This window comes from Ciconia boyciana, chromosome 2 (assembly GCF_034638445.1).
Source record: "Ciconia boyciana chromosome 2, ASM3463844v1, whole genome shotgun sequence".
Lineage (NCBI taxonomy): Eukaryota > Metazoa > Chordata > Aves > Ciconiiformes > Ciconiidae > Ciconia > Ciconia boyciana.
This window is the reverse complement of record NC_132935.1, coordinates 92,473,098-92,494,750: the sequence shown is the minus strand read 5'-3', so window position 1 is coordinate 92,494,750 and position 21,653 is coordinate 92,473,098. Positions and strand designations below refer to the sequence as shown.

Sequence of the window (21,653 nt, the reverse complement as noted above, 5' to 3'; positions counted from 1 at the left end):
GAAGAAACTCATGTGTTGTCTTCTCAAACCAGCAGCCTGTTGCAAATTGGTTTTGAACAGGGAAGTTCATGCTCAAGTACTTATCGGTCCCCCCTTAGGAAATTCAGCTGCAGTCAGTCAGACTTTTTAATCTTGCAGTCTCCTAGATTGATAAAAGCAAAAGATTTTCTATATGGAAAGTATTTTTTGTATATTGTGTGTGTGGATTTATGACTGCTACTTAGCTAAGACTCAGGCTAGGCTCCTGATTTTATACTGAGACTTCTGATGTGACATTCTCTCATCTTGTACGTTGCATCTTTAACTCATTAAAATTACAGTTTCTTCCCTGGTCTTCAGTTAAAACCTCTCATACTGAAAATTCACCAAGCTCTGAACGCAGTGAGACCTGTGTTCATTCAGTAGTTCTAAAAACAAAGTCCTTTGCATGAGCTAGTTGAAGCAGCATTTTATTTTTTAGAAATGTGAATAAAGTTGGCATTCCACTTTTCCCTGTTGGAGTCAGCCCTTGTCAGTCACTTGTTCTGACAGGAGCACAGAAAAAAAGTATTAAGTAAAAACACCCACCACAGTCTTATTGTGGGACATGAATTATGGGAGGGGAATATTTGCCAGTAGGTTTGCTGTTTTTTAAAAAATGGTTGAATGTGAAGCAAATACTACTGACTTTATTGAGATTCTTATTGCTGAGATTTTGTGCATCCTGTCTGTAGAAAACCAAATGTGTCTCAATATAATAATTCAGTTTCTAAATACTGAGACCAAAGTAATAAATACAGGAGTCTCCTCATAAAGCTACGCTGATTGGTACTATTATGCAAGGTTTTATCTTTCTTCTGATCTCCTGATAATTACAGCCCTGAAAGCCTTCAGACATCGTGTATCTTGCACGCATTGACTGAGTTTAAGCATGTAATTACAATGGAGTTTTTGAGCCTTAGTCAAAACCTATCTATGGCAGCAGCAGCTTTATTTGCTAAAAGACTGAAGATAAAGGCCCAGAAACCCAGAACTAATGCAACATCAAACCATTCCAAATTTTCACATGGCTTTTGTGCTAATATTTTTTTCACTTATTTGCAAAGCATTTGTTTTTCAAAGCATTCAGCATAGAAAGGGTTATGTTCACATCTGCACGCTGCAATACACGCTCTCCTTTACAAATCTACCAGAGCCTTTGCAACTGAGGTATTGCCAAGACACGGAAACGTGTTTACTAATGTGCAAACCGAGTGCTTGTGTCATTTCATATAAACCGTTACTCTCTCCCTGTAGGTGCTAGCAGCTGGGGTCATTACACTTACAGGGGAAGCTGATGGTTCACGCAATCATCTCTTCTATTGAGTAATTTGTTTTTCAGTATTTGCACCTACTCTGAACAAGCCAAGGACTTCATATAGCTGATCACACCTGCTGCACCAGTGGTTTTCTTTGGAGTTAGCCTTCAGGTAGACAGTTATTTTTGTATTCTGAAACAGTAAATTGGCTGCAGAAATTCCCATTTTGAATACAAATTTAAGAAAAAGAGTTTTATTTGTTGCTTAGAGACAATATACAGTTTGCAATTACAGAAATTATTGTGCCCCACTTAGAACTGAGGTTGTACAGGTAAGTGTTACAGTACCCAAGATATACATCATAATACAAGCAATTACCTCCAGAAATAAACACAGAACACTAACGATATGTAATTGCAGTGGCTCCCATGCATAAGGCTGCTGGACAGCACAAAAGGTTTGTGTATAAAGAGGTAGTGGAAGTCAGCTCAGTAAATGTTGAATGCATGTACATAAAGAGACACATCAGATATTCATTGCAGATTATACATAGGTTCTGGCCAGAATCTAATGTCGTATTGAAAGCTTCTGAACTTGCAGAAAGGCACCCATCATCTTCAAGCACCTAAAACCTCTAAGCCCTGACACATTTTCACATTTTCAATAACTAAAATGGCACCAGACTATAAATTTTAAAAATCCTCTTTAAAAGTCACCTAAAGTTGTTATGCATTTCTTCTCCTCCTCCTCACTCAAAAGCTGTATTGCAAGTTTTCTGGCTAATGACTGGAAGGGGTTACTTCTGTTTAAACAGCTTAATCCTTTATCTATAGATAGATATCTCTAAACAAATGTTATCTGACCTTCTATTTCACGACAGAACTGAGTAAACTCAGCTGTTCAGGAACATGCCTTTGGGTGCCTAGAAGTATTTTATTAAGGTATCTTTGAAAAGCAAGACTTCAGGGGATGAATAGCTTTGCAAGAACATCCTAGTATACATGCATAAGGAATGACTAGATTATTGCAAGTTATCACAACAGGAGGGTGTCAACACAGGGAAACCCCTGCAAGGATGCATCCAGGGTGATCCTGTGCTTTAAAAGACACAAGTTTCTTCCAAGAGTATTTCTAGTTCTAGTCCAATTTCAAAAGATTTATTCTGCCTACAGTTAAGATTTTCATAGTTATTAAAGATGATGTCAATCTCAAGAAAGAAAAATAAATTACTCCTCAGTTTCTCTGGGATTGTTTTAATGGGAAAGGCAGAATCTCAGTCAAAGTTACTAGGAACTCAAGACAGGAGCATTAACTTTCTGTATCAAAATCCAGCTCATTCGGAAGCACAGCTTTCATCGACTACAGCAAGAACTGGTCTGCAAATGCCGAGTTCTCTTCTATGGAGAAGTGTATCTGCCGAAGAAAAGTATGCTTTTTGTTGAGTTGTGGCGAATAAAGAAAAGGAAAGGATGGTCAGCATTGAAATCCTCTTCCGTAACCATGCAGAGCATTGCAATGCCAGCAGTGGCAGCTGCAGCTTCCGTGCCTTCCTCATTCACTTCAACAAAAGCCTTGTGGACAATTTTAGAGAGAAAGAGGTCACGTGCCCCTGACATTCCTGACAAGTCAGCCTTGCCACTGTCAAATACATCCAACAAGCCCATGGCAGCTAAATCCGATTTAAGGTCATAGCTTTCTTCTAGCCTAAACTTTGGCAAACGCACATGAACATCAGTGGAATATAGATGCTCTGGACGTGTCCATTCCTGGAGTTTCTCTAAGGTAAGCTGCTTTTCCAGCTAGAATTAAAAAGACAGAGATCATTACATATCACCAGTGTAGAAAGATTTCATTTTCAGTAACATTTACAAGGCTTTATAGAGCACTATACAACTGTAAAGCAACTATACAAAAATGACCATACCCGTATCTTTGATAGCTCCATATAGATCAAACAAATGCTATTAAAATTAAGTGGAGTCAGTTCAGTTTTTACTTTACAAAGCAATGCAGACATTTGCTTCTTGCTGCAATGTACAGAATGGAAAAACATGCACTGATAGCAACTAAACCCAGCCATTCTTACTGTTTAATCTAACTAAATGGAATTATATAATTAAAAATAAGTAACAAAAATAATCATCAGAGAGCTCGAAGAAGCTGATGTGTTCCTGGTCATTTAATGGAAAACAGTCTTACTACTTTAAGGCTAAGAAAATAAAGACTTTCAAAGTAATGAAAGAAAAGTTCTGTCATTAAAAAAAATAAGCAAGGCAAGTTAATTCTCATAGTGAACTTTGTTTTCGCAGTCTCCCTCATGGTTCAGTTCAGCAAGCCAAAGGACACATGAACACAAGCTACAAAACCAGAACACAACTTCTCTTCCTGATGCAGCACGTGCATGTATTCTTTATTGCAGTGCTGGTAGAGCACTGTCTAAAAAATATGCTTGATAGATATGGGGCTCTGAGAACATGGGTTCATTAAGGCTTTAATTTTGAATGGCTGAACTTATCAATTAAATAACTGCATTAGCTTATATGGTCACCTTCTGCAGTCCAGTTGAGTCATCTTCAATGTCATCAGGTAACAGGACAATCATACTAAGTTCTCTTCCATCGTAAGGCAGCTCTAAAACACGGACCTTCACTTCAGGGATATACCCAAAACGGAATTTGTTCTTCTGGTACATCATCTTCACTGTCTTTCTTTCATTCTGGATGGATAACAGGTACCAAAAGTAACAGTTAAGAAAATACTAATTTAAAGAACTGATAGGAAACAAGTAAGTTAAAAATCGCATTATTGCAAAAAACCTCTTCCTCCGTTTTATCAGGTGATTATAAAATTGCCTTCGTCAGACTCCTGACTGCCTGTTTAATAACAGTTTCTTCTGAAGACATAATGAGTTTGTATTATATTTGGTTCTCCTTTGGCTTCTATAGCACAGTCCTCACAGAAACGGAAACAATTTCTTTGAGTTGCTGTACCTTTACATTGTTCTAGCCCCAAAAATGATGTTAAAAGTCAACAAAGATCAACTCTGTTCAGCATAAAACAGATTACTGTATACAGTATCTTGTAAAGCTGTTAACATAAGCAGAATATAGAACAAGAAAATGGGGCTTAAGCAAAATGTGCAATCATTTTAATACTGTTTTCCTAGCATCACAAATAGGCACAGTTCACACCAGCTGAAAACTGCTCGCAGACGGAGACTCTGCTAGGCACAGGCAGGGTCCTAATCTATACGTGGGAAGTATAGATATCTGAAGTGGGAAGTATCTGATACTATCCCAGTAAGTGAGAGAACAAATAGCTTGCTGAATACAGAAAAATACTAGAATTTATTAAAAACCCTTCAGGTGAACTGAAAACATTCATGCAAGACTTTATATTTTTTTATTATTTTATCTATAAGCAAAGCTCCACTTTAGCACCTATATTATTTGACCTTTTCCTTAGATGTATCTGTATTACCTTATTTAACCGAAACGGCATGTCAGTGGTGTTGGCTTCTTTGAATTTCTCTGCCCAGTTCCCTTTGAAATAAATAGCATTCACCAGTATGAGCCTGGTCATGCTATCAACTGAGCCTTCAGACAGCAGATTAGGGATTTTACCTTCAGAGGGGGCAAAAAAAAAGTCACAACAAAATCTTGTAATAAGTTGATGGCATATAAAACATACATGAAGACACTGAGGCCACAGAAATACTACAAATATAAAACTCTAGTCCATTCCTGTAATACAGTGTGTTTCAGTACCTGTCTCTTTACTTCACCATACTTTTTAATAGTACATGCTACTATAACTTTTGATATACAGTTAATTTGAGGAAAATGTAATATTTTTAGCTTAAAGTGTCCCGTACGACCCATCATACTCATCATACAAGAACTAGAAAACACCCACATTTAGGATTACTGGATTTAGAAATATATAAACAATATGGACCAGGACTGACTAAAACAAATTCTCCAAGGTATAAATCTATGTTTAGGCATCTCTCCTGCACTCATCAGCCTGAACACAAAAAATGGAAAAGCCTCAGGACTTACGGAACTGTTTAAATGTCTTGCTTAGGTATTTTCTGGTTCTGTCAACACATCAAGTGAATATCCCAGGGCAAAATTAAACTGTTCTAAAGGCGGCAGAAAAGAAAGCCTATTCCTGCTCCCCAAGTATGAAACACTACCAGTTACTTCATTAACCGAAGTAGTTTACCTTCAGTTTTCTCCTCTACCCACTGGTTAATTTCTTTCCTGGCTTCATCACAAGCCTGAAGAAAATCAACTGTAGCCAAATCAGCTCCATGTAATTTCTGAGTATTAGTCAGGAAATCCTAGATTTTGGAACAATAAGAATAGCTTTCATTGCATGCAGATAAGAAAGCAGCTCTTTATGATGTAGATAAGGTGCATGTCAAACAGATTATCACCTGCTGTGAGGTGGGGCTCTAACACTGCACTGCCTCAGGCGTTTCTAGGGTTGGGTTTGGTTCCCCCCCTCCCCTCTCAGAGTAAGCCTCATGGTACCTCTGCCACGTATACAGCTGATGGGGTGATTACTGCAGGTGTTGCAATATTTACCTGTCATTCTCCTGAAACAGGCTCAAGCACAGCTAGGATAAAACAAAACTCTCCGAAAGAGCTGAAGAGGGATAAAAATAGCAACCTAGCTACACAAAGGTATAATTCACTGGTGAAGAGGCACGTTGTTTAGACATGTTGGGCATCCCCTCCCAAATAAAGACAGTGTTTTCAGAAATATTTAAGTAATGTGGTACTAGACCAATGAAAATCCTAAAAAGCTGATTGCAACAGACACAGAGCTGGTTGCACCCTAAAAACCTGGTTGCAACAGGGTGGGATGTTATGATAGTCACTGTAAACTAAGAACCTAGACAAGTGATTTTTCTCTTGAGCCCAAGAGCAGCAGAACCAAACAAGCAATGAAAAGGATTTGCTGTGTAACAACCTTTAGGTGAGACGCACAGATGCCTACAGACATGGAAATGCATATGCATGTACGCAATACTTTTGTCACATTTAGAAAGTAACATTTAGAAATATGCCTAGAAATATTTCTACTTCATAAATACTCAAATAGCTACATTTTCCCACCAGGTTCCACCACACCATCACAATCTGCACCAGCGTACCGGTAAAAAGCTGTAGGACTTCTCTCCAAAAAGCCGATTGGCAAGCCGTAAGACATAGGGAGTATTGTTTCTGTTTATATCCATAGTCAGAGTCTGAAATCTTGAATGAATATGTTGAACTTTGTCAAAATGAAGTGTCTGAAATAACAGAAGAGAACTAGCTGCTGCTAATACTGTCTTAAAAGAACATACAGTATATCTATAGGGTGGTAGGTAGGTTGAAGAAGGAGAAAAGAAGAGACTGGAAGCTGCTTAGAGACTTCTGTAAACCTCAAAGAATGAATGAAACAGTTTCTTGGTGCTACACTACCTGTGTCAGCCACTTGTATTAAGCTCCTAGTTTATATGTAGTCACGGCTGAAGCTGTTGATCATAACCCCGAGTCCTGTCCGTGTGACACCTCCATGCCTCCCCTCCGTGGACCACTGGACATGAGGACTCATTCCCAGGTGGGGAATTGAAAAGAGAGACGATGCCATAGAGACACTTTAGCTTTCTTGCTTCCCCCTTTGGCCCAAGGGAACCTGGGGTTTTGCTTTTCAGAATATACAATCAAAACCAGCACAGGTGAGGTCTTAAGAAAACTTAGAACAATTATCTTTTATGGTTTTATGAAAATGTAACTGCTTATAAATGTATTTATATATTAATAAAAAAACCCCTGTATCATCTTAAAAGTCAAATGCATTGCTGCAGTTTCTCTTTACCAGTACCTCCTTTCCCAGAGGCAAGCTGGCTAGCCAAGGCTTACAGATACAACAGCAGGAGCTGCCAGACCTCATTGACAGGGAAGACTAGACCAAAGCAGGGACATTCACATTCAAACTTGAATCATGTATTTCTCAGTAGGGAAGACTGCTGTGAAACAGCCACTGCATTCAAAGGAAAGCCCTCATTTTATCTCACTGGGTTTTTAGTCAGGCCTTGCTGCCTGCATTAATGTAACCTGTGTTGTACATATGAATAGCTGAGCAAAAACATCACGGAGGCAACTCACAATAGGATTATGATCACAGAAACAAATTTCTATATGCTTGCAAACAGCCCTTGACAGTTATCAATCACTGCCTCCCTAATTAGCTATGTTTTCATAAGTAAAGCACTATGGTACGGGAACATGCATCACTGAAGGTGACTGTGCTGAAACACATTTTTTTCCACAAATTCCTTTTGCATGATTTCTGCTGTCAGTAGGTTTACCCTAGGCGGGGCTGTCAGTTTGATTACATGGCATATATGTTCAAAGTCTGTTTTTCATTGTCTTATTCAGTAAGCACAGCACCACTCAACAGTATAAAACAGCTCCTCCTAAATTCGAGAATACAAAGGTGAAATTACTCATAGGCAAGTACGTAATGATGACTGCAATGAGAAGTCTCATACACCCTTTTGCACTAGCGGGTGTTAGCCTAACAAAGGGGAAAAATAATAGTGACTGAGTCCCTTCCGTGCAGGAAGCCTCAGGGGAAACTGGCACACTCCTATGTACACAGTTTTTGCAATTTATAATGAGTTTTTTTAAACTATCGTACCTACCCTAAGGCTATGGTAAGAACAAGCATGTGGGCTTAGCTCCTCTGAGGTATCCAAGGGCCTAGCTGTTACTAAGATACTGATACTTAGGTAGCATCATCATGTATTATCATAGTTGTTCTGCTTTAAATATAAAACTATATATTATTATTGTGTTTCTTACAAAATACACAGTATTATTAGTAATGAGCGTACCATTTGTAACCTTGCATTACAAAGCCATAGCTCTTTGTCAAAACATCTAAACAAAAACTAATAAGGCCTTGCTGCTGGAAACTCCAGTCAACTTAAATGGAGACTGATTAATTAATAAAATTATTTTCCTACTTCAAGAATTAACTTAAGTGAAATTCAGAAACAAGGGCCATAGCAAATACGGAAAGAGGGCTCTGGAGCAGAGCAGGCAGAAGACAACTGCAGAAAGGAGCCCGAGAAAGACTCTGTGAACACGACAGAAATCTTGTCCTGAGCACATAAAAATAATACCCTCCTTTCGTTTTCCCTCCTCTAAAACACATCAATTTTTAATGTAAATAAAATATAAAGCAAAAAAGATTTTCTTTTTTTTTTACTAACCTTCAGCACCTGGGCCTCTGTATTACCTCTGGCCCCTAAAAGGACCATGGCCAGAGCAGCAGAGACACTGACAGGAGAGAAGAAAACATTTCCTGTTGGGTTGGTCTCATTAAACCTTCTGAGCAGATCAAGTGCAAATCTGCTGTTGGCATTACGCAGGTTCTCCATGGTTATAGCTGAAAAATAAAACAGTCAGTAAGGACTCCGGGAAACACTCTTCAAAAACCTAACCTAACCTTGTGTGACTCACAGAGTAAAGACTGGATTAATCTGGTTGCAGCTGGGTACAGAAACAGCAAGAATTTCATTGTCAGTGCATCTTCTTAAAAAAAAAAATCAGTCACATTGAAAAAGCATATTTTTTTTCCACGTATATTGTATATCCCAACCTTCCCTATCACACTAACTTTAAAGACATTATTTTAAAAAATTCCTTGCCTTCTACCTTGAAATGGGAAGTATGTGTGCTGGCAGGATTGCAAGTTAGTGTCTTTCAGTCTCACAGACCCAGCACACCCCAGAGAGCTCACTCATGTAGCTTTCCCCGACGTCTTCTACCCAAATCCTGCACAGAAAGTATTCACAGTAACTGCTCAGGGAGATTTAAGACACCTTTCAGCAAGCTGCCCATCTTCATGGCACAAAAAGGTGTCAATCCTGCCAAAGGCTTAAGTACACGCTTACTTTCAGCCGCGTAAACCACCACTATTTTCACCAGCCTGTTCTGCCAAGAACAAGCGACCTACCTGCAATGCTGCATCCAGGTACAAATGCACCTGAGTCCCAACAGGGCTGAGAGGCCCTAAACACATGGGCAGAGCCTGGGGGTTTTGTTAGCTGAAGGTGATGTACCGGCTAGCGAAGGCACACAGGAAGCGCAGCACAAAGCTTCAGGGCTGACACTGTGCAGCTGGAGCAGTGATACGTTTTGGTGAGATGGTCCCTACGAGGCCCTTGGAGCAGGGTGGGGTGAAAGGTACGAGGGATGGGTCAGGTGCAAAAACCTACGCAAAGGCTAGTGGCAGTACCGCTTGATGCTGTAAAACGTTCCTGCCCGCCCAGCTCGGATTCTTGCTTCTCTTTGCTTGCTTGCCATGGGACTTTGGGATTTGGCTGTTTCTAGCCTGTTTCCTCAAGGAGTTTCATTCTAGACGCAGGCATTTGTGCATCTGCCTCCAGCAACCAGGGCAGCAGCCCAGTGATACCGTTACAAGTACTGTCCAGACCCAAGTACATGGAGGAGTTGGCATGACAATTTGGGTATTTCCTGCACAGTCTTTCTACAGGAATTGCAAAATAACACTATCTGCTTCCACCGCCAGATGGATAAACGCCCTGCATCTTTGCAATGTTCTTCTATCTAGTTCTATGCAAAAAAAAAACCCCAACAAACAACAAAAAAAACCCAAACACAAACGCAAAAGCGTACTTTTACTTTCATTTACTTACAATACCCCACTGTGCAAGCGTTTCACTGAAGCCAGCCGTTTTACAACACCCCCCCCCCAAGGCTGCCCGAGAGGCACCGGCCGCCCCGCGCAGACCCCGCCGCCGCGGAGGGGGCACGGGCGGAGGGGAGGACAAATTTCCGCTTTTCGTCCCGTTATGGCCCCATTCTTGTATAAAGCACCCGGGGGCAGGGGTCCCCCGGCCCCCTCCCGCCCCGCGGAGCCCCAGCGCAGCCAAGGGCCGCTTGCCTGCCTACCTGCCCGGCCCTGCGCGGAGCAGTGCGGAGCGGCAGGGACCGCTGAACCCCGCCACCACCCGCGGGCGGGGCGAGGGGCGGGCCGCGGGGGTGGGAGCCCGCGGCCGCACCGGGGGCGGCCTGGATTTCCCAGCGGAGGGGACCTCGGGAGTGTGATTAAAAATCAACCCTCTCCTGCACAAGTGATACGGGATTGGGGCTTTTTTTGCCCCGTGGGACAGGCTCACGGGGCCGCCCAGGCTAGCACGGCTCTGTCTTCCCATCACACTGGTCTACTTACACTCAACGTTTAGGTTACAGTTATCTTTACATTAAAAAAAGCAGATAAAGTAACAGCATGCAGAGTTCTCCGTTTTAATCTGATGTTTTTTCCCTGTCAGCCCTCGATCTGGCCCCCAGGACCACAGTCCACCCATAGTGCCCATTCTGGCATTGGGTGTAGCACCAGCCCTTTAACCAGAGCTAAAGATGATCCCCTTTCAAAGAATGATTTTCTTCACCTGAGACAGCCAATTAAGCATAGGGCAATCTAGCACCATTTGGATGATGACCACTAAGCCTTGATTCGGAGTTGCACGCAAAGACAGAGGTCGCATTAGAGTCCTGCCCAGAAACAAACGCTTGGCTTAGGACCCCTTTGCTGTAAAGGCTCTTTGCTGCAAATCCTTGCAAGGCCAACTTCAAACTTCATAGCAACCCAAGTAAACACCTCAGGTTTGCAGTATTCAGAGAATCCCATGTTTAGCAATGAATTCCAAACGAGTACAACCAGCCTCTACGTAGCTATCAAAAAATAATTGTTTTCCTCATACTACAGATAAAAAAATTCTTAATTTATGGTTGGGAAAAAAAAAGGAAGAGTCCTACAGCACTTACAGTTCTTTTATTATTTCAGGAACAGAAATAGCAAAACAAATCACTGTATTAGGAAAGCTATTTCAGTCTTTGGTATTATACAGTTAAACTGTTTCAGAAACTCTGAATAGGAAAAATATGTAACAATAGCAAAAAAGTAAAGCTTTGTCATTCAAATATTGCACTGTATGCTTTTTCATTACATTCTTTGTTAAAGGACTAATAAACTAGGTGACAGGTAATAAACCCAGGTGTCCTGTGGTGATACAACGATGATCCTCACCCCCTGAATATCCCGTAAGGACATTTGGTACAACAATATACTTTTAGTCCCATTCTTGCCTAAGTGCTTGTCCAGTTATTATCCCAAAAAACCTGTCTACTCAGGATGATTAGCAACACTTGCAACAGGCTGCCAAAGACTCCTTTCATCTCTAAGGAATGTATCAAAACATTAAATAGATGAGTCTGGAAGAAAAAGACAAAAAGGAAGGGGCATGGGAAGAAAAAGAGGGGAGGGAGTTAAAGATGTGCCCCTGCCTGACTTGCTACCTGGTGGCCACAAAAAGTGAAGTGCAATGCAGACTACAAGGACAGATGAACTGTTCACTGAGCGAGATGTTTCTTGTGTTGGCAAGAAGTTAGAGACCTCTGCACTCAGGTGCACAGGGCAAGAGAGTTGTTGTAAATGGCAGCTGCTGTGTATGTCTAAGTGGCTCTGTTATTCTATATTCAAGCCTGAGATGAAGACCACAGAAGTGGATTCAGGCACAGCTGAAAGAGGCGATTAGTGCAAAAAGAGTAGCCCTACTCTAAAAAACCAGAACATTACTGTGTAACGGCAGCTCTTCTGCCAAGATTATCTCCTTTTTAGGGAGAGCAAAATCTGCCACAGAACAAAATACTGGAAGTTTTGTTGTGCCGGATGAAGAAGAGGAAGGGATGATCAGCAGTGAATTCTGGAACAATCATTGCACAGCGCAGCGTCATCACTCCTGCTGTGGCAGCTGCTGCTTCAGTGCCTTCTTCGTTGACTTCCACAAAGGACTTGTGAACTACTTCAGAGAGCACCAGCTTGCTGCCAGCTGACATTCCCGAGAAGTCTGCCTTCCCCAAGTCAAATGCATCAGGCATTCCCATGCTGCTCAGAACGGGCTTCAGATCATAATCTTCTTCCAGTTTAAATCTGGGTAAAGACACTCTCACCTCTGTACAGTCCATCATTTCAGGATTGATCCAATCTATCAGCTTCTCATACGTAAGTTCTCTTTCCAGCTAAAGAAATACCAAAAAGTTACATAATTAAAATAAAAGAGTCAGTTTTACACAGCCAAAAGTGGTGCTTACTGTGTTTGTTTACATAGTGCATAATATGCATCTTTTTTCCAGGGTCTCAAGTCAACAGTGCAGGTTATACTTTTCACTAGAGACTATGGCTCCAGCTGAGATCAATCCCATATGCTTTTTGGTAGCTACAATAAGGATAAGTCCCTTCCACATAAAGTTTACTTCTATAAAACATGTTAGATTGGGGTTTTTTACATTTTTACATATGGGAAGCAAAGGCACAGAAGAGCTGATGACAAGGTCCCAAAGGAACTGAAGCCAGTTCTTCTGTCTCTTAACCACAGGATCCTCCTTCAGGTTGACAGGCTGATGAAAAAGTCTGCTCACAATGCCCTTTGCAGTGAGTGTTAGAAAGCCTTATTAATAAATTTTTTCTCCAGAGTATAAACTAGCCAAAACTTGTATCATATCTCCACAACAGAAGTGATCCTACACTTTCCTGTGAGCCTGTTTCCAGGTGGCAGGCCAGAGACAATCTGCCAGATGTTCAGAAGGGAAGATCTATGGGACAAACTACAGGACTTCTAAGAGCTCCCCCAAATCCCTTCGTGCTATATACGACGCTCACCATACTACGCCCTCACCATAATCACAGCTAACCTCTGCTCCTGAGGAGGGTCAGGTCTTCTTCCAGAGCCTCTGGCTAAGGGGGCCGCACACAGCTTGACCAGTAGTGATCCAAGGCATGCCAATCACTTTGGGGGCAGTGAAGCATGGGACATTTCAGCTGGTGTTGAGCACCAATGACATAATAGCTTTGGAACTGAACTGCAGGTCTATATGCAATATCAGCCTCTCTTCCCTGTAAGGATACAGCCTGTCTTTGCATTTAGCTCAACAACTTACGCTCTCCAAGCCAGTGGATCCATCCTGAATTGAATCAGGGAGCAGGATGATCATGCTGAGTTCATTACCAACATAAGGGAGCTCAAGGATTTTGGTCTGGAAGTCCCCAATATAGGTCATGTTAAATTTATCCTTCTTGAACATCATCTGCACAGGTTTGGTCTCTTTCTAAAAATAGAGGTGCCAACAGTTAGTACTTGGGTAGTATGCTGGTCTCAAAATACAAAGCAGGCATCCAGTTACTCAGGGCTTTTTAGAATTTGACTAAAGAGAACTAAACACACCACAGAGTACAGCCCCACCACTGTCTTCTGTAAAGCAAGAGACAAGAAGTAAGGATCCCTGAGATTTAATTTTTAATTACTGATGTGGAAATGTCTGTGAAGCTTCCTTTAAGGCAAAGAGGCAAGAACACATACATTTGCCCACTTAAGAACTAGTGACAAGCACTAAACAGAGCTGGTAAGGAGCAGGGCCTGTGTTCCTTGCTTTAAATGAATACAAAATAATTTCAATGTAGGTATTTTTAGTCCATGTGGCTCCAAGTGCTACAACAAAGAGGAATTAAAAAATTTAAAATGATACTAAAAATGCTAAGGAAGCGAGAGCATTATTTTGAATTCTTAAAAGTCATATGGATAGTAGGGACAGGAAAGATTTTTCTTCTCAATTTCACTATCTATCTCCTTCCATTTTCACATGGAGCATCAGCTACTATTGTTTACATCATTTCCTCCTTTTCAGTTAAGTTTCACTGCTTTCTCCCATACCTTCATGAGATAAGAATGCAAGTAGTTTTTTGTTTTTAAAATAAAGCCCATTGAAACAATGCCCACAGAGCATATGGCAGTAATTATTTTGCAGCAGCAATGACACATGAAAAAGATGGATAAGTGAAGAAAAGGCCACACAGCATGTGAAAATTATCCAGTGAGTCATAAGCAGTGCAAGAGTCACAGAAATAATGTCACAGGATGCTGGAAAGGCTCCTGGGATGTTAAAGTAAATCTTTGCTACTGGACAGATTGTAAAATAACTAGCTTAAAACTTCAGGTTACACCTGGGGTTTCCAATTGCTCATTTGAGCCTACTCACAGACTTCTGCAGCTCATCAGTGGCTAGTCAGTAGTAGAATGAAAATACAAAGTTAAGCCATTTAGTTTTACAAGGAAAGAGATGTGCAGTTGTTTGCATATCTAAAAGTAAGCTCCTTGGGTGAGCCAAGGCAGCATTCCCCAACCTTACAACTTTCTCCAATAGTTACCTGGATCCCAAAGACTCAGATCTTAAAATAATAATTGACTGAAGACTTACATTCAGAAGCTTCTGCACATGTAGAAGTGCTCTTTTCTGCCTACAACCTAAAGGAACATCTATTTTCTTATCCACACCAGTTTTATGCTAAAATAATCAAGTTCACTGACTTCTATGAAATTGTTCACAACTCTCAAATAGCCTGACACCTTCACTCAACTATTTTTTTCTCCTCAGTTCTGTTTTAAGATCTGTAACTATGTGGAGGACTACCTCTCTCAAACAAACAAGAAGGGTAAAGGATAAAAGAAAAGACAGAATGAAAGAAATACTTAATTGTTATATTAAAGTTTCTAGTAATTATGTGAAACTTAATGGAAACTAAACAGTGTTCATACTAAAGGGAGGGGGTATAAGGAATTTCATACAGCCTGCCCAAGGTAACCCTGCTTGAATGATTTTTTTTTTTCTTCAGAGTTAAACGTATTCATTTCAGAGTAACAGTGTATTGTGAGCACGTTAGCACATCATACCTTGTTAATTTGAAATGGCATTTCTGCTGTTCTCTCTTTGTTGAACTGCTTTTCCCAGTTGCCTTTGAAATAGATGGCATTCACCAATACAAGTCTGGTCAGTGAATCAAGGATCCCCTCCGCCAACAGGTTCTGAATTTTACCTTTATGATACATAGAAAAAAACCAATTTTTAACAGTTTGACATGTATCTAATTATTATCTAATATAGTACCTACTCTGTAATTAATACACAGGAAAGAAGAGAATTATGTACCAAACAGAGCAAGAGCTCAATGTTTGGGGGTTTTTTTAATTCACAATCTTATATCTTGAAATAGCTGTTTACCCAAGCCCTGGCTGCCATTAAATACAACAGGGCATTCCGCAAAACACTCACCTTCAGTCCTTTCCTCTACCCAGCCATTTATTTGTTTTCTGGAATCCTCCCAAGCATGCATGAAGTCAGTCTGTTCTAGTCCAGCATGGTAGAATTTCTGACTTGACTCTATAAATGACTAACACAGACATTCAGAACAGCTTTTCAGCAATATATTTTACTCTCATTCAGCCACAGACGATTCTTAAATACACCAAGAACATCTGCCCGCTTTCCTACCCCACCTTCATATAGAACCATTGAAGTTTTGTCTGACACATTCCTATTAGGTTTTATACCACCTATTTGAACTAGGAATTGCCCACTGTATGTTAAGTCAAATGGCTTGTTTACTATGCTAGAGAGTTCTACATAACTAAATTGAGAAATGACATGGCTAGTTTTGGGCTTTTTTGCTTCAGTGAGAGAAAATATAATTTTGTAAGCTTCTCCCTACATAAATTTCATTATTAAACCTCCCAGAATAATAGAAAACTTTTAGCTCAGAGGGGAAACCAATTTTTCTTAGAGAGGAAGAAAACATATCTTCTCTCTGATTTAATATTGTTTGATCTTTATTGCACCGATGCAAAGTTTTAGAGTACCACCCATGTAATTTTTATCTACTAGACAAATGAAACACTAGCATTTTTCATAAAAAAGAATCACTGTAAATCACTCCCAGGGGAAGGGAAAAAAGAAAACAAACAGCGTCTTACATCTTCTTGCTTCTAGGGAAGCATCTAAAGGAACACGTGTAACACAATACCTATTATCTTCATTTAGATCTTCTGTTAAGGAAAATTTTAAGTCACATACACCTCTCAGTATGCTCTCTGGATGACTTGCGTAACAGAGGAAAAAACTACAAAATACTGTCCATGCTGAAGAGCAATAACAATTCTTTTTTATCATATTTACACACAATCAAGGCAAAAGAGATACGTGAGCCATCTGTCCCACAGCCAAAAATATGAATGGATCATGGAACCCTGAAGATTCAGAGTCTGATAGATTTTATAGTGCTTCACACCAGTTGTACGTTCAGATCACAGGCTATCTAAAAGGAACTTCTCGACCAAGTTCAGATACTGGGTTTTGGCACAACCTATCACATTGGTAGGTCACAGCCTAGAAAGTTTAGAGAGTAAAATCCAAAGCCTGCCTTTGACCTCCAAAGGAAACAGGTGGCAAGTACATTATACTAAAAATGCCACAAATTTAACAGTTACTTACTGAAAGAAACTCAAATGTCTTTTCTCCATAAAGTCGGTTAGCAGTTCTCAGTATATATTTGGTGTTTGGATCATTAATTTCAGAGAGAAGTGATTGATACCTATTGTGAACATCCTCAGCTTTGTTCAGAGAAAGCACCTGTAGAAAGACAAACATCCTCAGCAGAGTCCATGCCTTCTCTAAACACACTTGCTTCAGCACAAATTTTTTTTTTAAAAGACTTTTGGGTTTAAAAACTGTGACTTGAAGCCAAAAGATTTTTCATCACACCTGCCATCTGGAGCTTATCATGCAAGTCACATATGATGCACCCCACCAGATGTTGTACAAGTAATAAATTAGGGTGCAGAAGAGTCAGCAGTATTCAGTTTCCTTCACTCAAGCCAAGCATTAGAGAATCACAGAATGGTTGAGGTTGGAACGGACCTCTGGAGGTCATCTGGCACAACCCCCCTGCTCAAGCAGGACCATCTACAGCTGGTAGCCCAGGACTATGTCCAGACAGATTTTCAATATCTCCAAGTATGGCAACAATATAATATAATTCGAGAAACTTTTATAGATTTAAATGAAAACAAAATATGTGTTTATACTCCTCTTCCACTTTGCAAAAAGAGACAAACATAATAACAAAAATGACTGACTATGCATTTAATACTGTCAATTGAATGTGTAAAAAAAAGCCAAGTGGTATTTGCCACCTGAGCAAGTTTAAAAAAATTAAACCAAGGTGCAGCTACCATTTTGACATGCATACAGGGTGGATTTGTAATTTTTTTTTTTCATGTGTGTGGCTACATTTTCAAAACATGTATAGTCTGATATTAAGCCCAAAGAAGATAGAATAAAATATTTTATGTAGCTAGAGATTCATCAAACCTACAAAAAAAATCCTAGGTACATCTTAATGACATATTGAAGGAAGATCTCTGTCTCAAAAAAACAAAACCACAAAAAACCCCACACAATAAAAACCCGGAACCTCTTAGTTTCATACTGAAGGAAGCCCCCCCGCTATAAAAACAGGTACTGCTTACATAAATACCAAAGGAAAACCTCTGGCTCTCCGAGACCAGAACGACAATAATAGTTTAGCATAAGCGCAGGTCACAGACATAATGACAGATTTGTTGTTCATATGGTCCTAAATTCAATACACTACGTTTATTCAGACACACCTTTGCTATTTGGGCTTCGGTGTTACCTTTTGAACCCAGCAAAATCATAGACAAAGCGGAAGAAATACTAAAAGGAGAAAAGAATAGATTCTGCCTGCTTTTGTTTTCACACAGCTTTCTTAAGAGGTCGAGTGCAAAAGTGGTATTTGCTGCACAGAGGCGATCCATGGTTCAGAGCCTGGGAGATAAAACACAAAACAAGAACAGCTCAAATTTGTTTGAAATACAAACTGATAAGTTATTTCTGTTCTTTACATTTCCCAGTATGAACTATGCAGCAAGTGTCACAATTAGGCTGGAAAATTATCAACTCACTGAAACACTGATTTGGTGGAACAAGCACCTTAAATCCCATACTAGGCACTTGAGTTATTTTACAGATTTATTGTTTGCTTTTCCATTTCAGTCCCATACCTGTAACAGAGACAACGATTCCCACTGGCATCGCTACACTCTTCACTGGATAAATAATATTACATCTTTTGAGATTATCACATACAACAGTGTTTTGTTTAGGATTTATTAAAACAAGTCTCTTTTGACTTCACAAAGACAATTATTTGCCTTCATAGGAAAACCAGAGCAATGAGAATGGCAGAATTATAAACTCTTACCTTCTCTAAATCTATATCTCTTCAGTATTACTTTCAGCTTAACTTTTAAGTGTGCACACTGCGTTTTAAACCTAACAGCCAGTCTGGTAAAAGTCAGCAGAATGACTTGACCTACAAGATTTACAAAGAAAAGAAAAAAAGTTATTTGGTAGTATGGCAGATTACTGTAATTTCCAGCTGTAGTACAAAGAAAGATCACAGTCCATTTCAGTTCCATTTTATTGCCTACAACACGGAAACACGCACAATAAAAAACCCCGCTTACAGATAACTTTACAGTACCCTGTTTATACTTCAACATGTGTAACTTGATGCCTGTCATACTCTACATACATCAGCTGTGTAGGTAGTTAACTAACCTGAGATTAAACCACGCACCTATAAAAGGAGCAATAAATACTAAAATGCTGACTTAATTATAGGTAAATATCACCAGACATCATAAGATATCAGCTGGTAGTAAAGGTTTTTGTGTTTTGTTTTTCCCTTAAGGCAGTGCTTAGTGTTCATATGTTGTTACAAAATACAAAACCAACACCTAATTCATGTTACTAATTCATTATCTCAGACAAATTGGTGGAAAGAACAAGTTTCTGCATGAATGATTTCCCACCTAAGAAAGGTGGATTTTCCACCTTCCTAGTAACTTTGCAATAAACGGTAGTAACTTTTCTCCTGTTTCTCTTCTCCCATGACTGAAAGAAAAAAAAGGCAAGCTCAGATGGAAACAATCCTCCAATTCTGTCTGAAACAAGTAATTTAACTACATGTACTTTAAGCATAAGTAGGAGGCACTTCGTATTTTCAGTTCATGTTGGTTACAATGAAGATTGGAATTTTCCTGCTGTCCTGATACCTGTCAGATTGCTAGCAAGAAGGTTTTGTGGTTTAGCTTCAGTCAGCAACTAAGCACCACACAGCCACTCACTCACCCTCCCCCCAATGGGATAGGGGAGAGAATCGGAAGAGCAAAAGTAAGAAAACGCATGGATTGAGATAAGAACAGTTTAATAACTGGGAAAGAGAAAAAATATATATCATAATAAATTGTAATGAAAAGGAAAACAACAAAAGAGAGAGAGGAACAAAACCCAGAGGAAAAACCAAGTGATGCAACTGCTCACCACTCGCCGACAGACGCCCAGCCAGTCCCTGAGCAGTGATCACTACCCCCCTGGCCAACTCCCCGCAGTTATATACTGAGCATGATGTCATATGGTATGGAATAGCCCTTTGGCCAGCTTGGATCAATTATCTTGGCTGTGCCCCCTCCCAGCTTCTTGTGCACTTGGCAGAGCACTGGAAGCTGAAAAGTCCTTGACCAGTGTAAACATTACTTAGCAACAACTAAAACATCAGTGTGTTATCAACAGTATGCTCATACTAAATCCAAAACATAGCACTATACCAGCTACTAGGAAGAAAATTAACCCTATCCCAGCCAAAACCAGTACAGGTTTTTTTGACCTGGAGGTGAAAACACACAGGAATAGTGACAGCAGAAAGCAGTATTATCTAGAAAGTTTTTGTAGGGCTTCCATGACAGACAAGAATTTACAGACAAAAGGACACAACTCACAATATTTGCCTACCTGAAAATCAGTGCATTTAACCAAATTGTAAGTAATAGTTCAACAGCTGGGACACAAGGCTAGGAGTTGTATCTCTACAGTTATCTGTGCCTTCCTCACAGCTCATGAATAGCAATGTAACTACTGATACCCTTCTCATCAGAGCAGTTTTGGAGACAATACAAAATGACTGCACTTTAAGAAACAAAAAACATACAAGAACGTATTTGTCAGTCAATTGTAAACTGTTTGCTGCAAAACCCTCAGTGATCAGAGGGTTTGCCCACAGCAATTCATTCCTCACTCTGGTCTCCCCGTGGGCTCTGCAGGTCAGTAGCGAGGCACTCATGTGGACATTTCTGGATGCCCTGACCCTATGTATTCCTACCACTATGAATTTAAAACATATATTCTCAGCAGTGGACACCTATGCTTTAGGACAGTCTTTAGGGACAGAAAGGCTGTATCTGGATTAAACAGCAGATACACACTGCAATGTCTCTCCCAACTACCAGTTTTGTCATGGGGGAACCTGGCCAGAGCAGGGTGCAGCTGTCCTCCAGCCTGCGGCCCAAGAGACACATCCCACCAAGACTACGACATGGATTAGTGCCTAGTATATGCAGATACCTCCCCACCTCACCTCAGAGGAGGCACAAGCTGACTGTTTAAAGTACAACCAGAGGTGGAACTCAGGGTGATGAACATCAGGTGACATCCACCTCCACAGAGGAAGCTGCATCTGCAGCACCGCCGTCCCTTTTCCCATCCCCTGAACCAAAGCATGCTTTCTTGAGGGAAAGGCGCAGAATTTAGGATTTGGAGAGTTGGGAGTGATGTTAAAACGCTTGCAGGGTAAGATCTGCAACAGCTCCAGGTAACAGCTCCCCACTTCGCACCTCTCCAGGGGCAGGTGGTGGGACACGGGGGAAGACAGAGCCCTGCGACTGCCCACCACCGCCGGCTCTCGGCCCCATGTGCCTCAGCAGAGGCGGAGAGGGGCTGGGAGGAGCCCCGAAGATCTGACACTGTCCCACTACGCTCAGCCACAAGAAGCCAAGATTTTGGCATTCACCAGGGCGTAGGCTGGGGAACAGGAAAGGAGCAAAAAGACCCTCCTCCGCCCCCGCACTGGACTTGGCACCATGAAACACGTTAAAACTCAACATTTCCGCGGTGCTCCCGTCACTCCTACACATAAAAAGCATTCCCTACACACCGCTGCGACTCCAGCTAACAAGAAGCAGAAACCACGTCACGAAAGGGGGAAAAAAAAATAATAAAAGCAACGCCATGCAGCCTCCGCTTCTTTAAAAAAAACACAAGCGCAAGCTTCCCGTAGAAAGCCACATCTGCAGGACAGCGGAGCCGCCGCCTCACTCACCTCCTTCCGGGGCCCTTTCCTTTCCCCGGAAGCGTTGCCGAGCGAAGGAAAGGGCGGGACCTCAGCCGCGCCCCAGGCTTTTGCCGGCGGCTGCGGCGCTTCCACTCCGCGGAGGCCAACGGCCATTTGGCTGTCGCGGCGGGGATGCACCGCAGCCCCCCAGACAAAATGGCCGCCCCCCACCACTGCCGGGACGCCTCAGAGCCGCCTGCACTCCCCCCT

The 21,653-nt window shown here is 41.0% G+C and overlaps 2 protein-coding genes across 6 annotated transcripts; both read right to left on the bottom strand.

Moving 5' to 3' along the window:
- Positions 1-1,535: 1,535 nt before the first annotated feature.
- Positions 1,536-10,307, bottom strand: LOC140647947 (leukocyte elastase inhibitor-like). Of its 4 annotated transcripts, XM_072853183.1 has the most exons (8): positions 9,297-9,542; positions 8,996-9,115; positions 8,551-8,726; positions 6,442-6,579; positions 5,505-5,622; positions 4,758-4,900; positions 3,826-3,993; positions 1,536-3,076 (listed from the first exon to the last, which is right to left on the bottom strand). In XM_072853183.1, exons 3-8 carry the CDS (start codon positions 8,716-8,718, stop codon positions 2,675-2,677), a joined length of 1,137 nt encoding a protein of 378 aa, XP_072709284.1. In that variant the 5' UTR covers positions 8,719-8,726; positions 8,996-9,115; positions 9,297-9,542; the 3' UTR covers positions 1,536-2,674. The 4 variants fall into 4 exon arrangements, with proteins under 4 accessions (XP_072709284.1, XP_072709283.1, XP_072709285.1 ...); XM_072853182.1 differs by lacking the exons at positions 8,996-9,115; positions 9,297-9,542 and adding an exon at positions 10,256-10,307; XM_072853184.1 differs by lacking the exon at positions 8,996-9,115.
- Positions 10,308-11,128: 821 nt separating this feature from the next.
- On the bottom strand, positions 11,129-21,622 carry LOC140647946 (serpin B6-like). Of its 2 annotated transcripts, none has more exons than XM_072853179.1 (8): positions 21,432-21,622; positions 18,477-18,587; positions 17,863-18,040; positions 16,685-16,822; positions 15,470-15,587; positions 15,091-15,233; positions 13,304-13,471; positions 11,129-12,385 (listed from the first exon to the last, which is right to left on the bottom strand). In XM_072853179.1, exons 3-8 carry the CDS (start codon positions 18,028-18,030, stop codon positions 11,981-11,983), a joined length of 1,140 nt encoding a protein of 379 aa, XP_072709280.1. In that variant the 5' UTR covers positions 18,031-18,040; positions 18,477-18,587; positions 21,432-21,622; the 3' UTR covers positions 11,129-11,980. The 2 variants fall into 2 exon arrangements, with proteins under 2 accessions (XP_072709280.1, XP_072709282.1); XM_072853181.1 differs by lacking the exon at positions 21,432-21,622 and adding an exon at positions 19,601-19,624.
- Between the last annotated feature and the right edge of the window lie 31 nt (positions 21,623-21,653).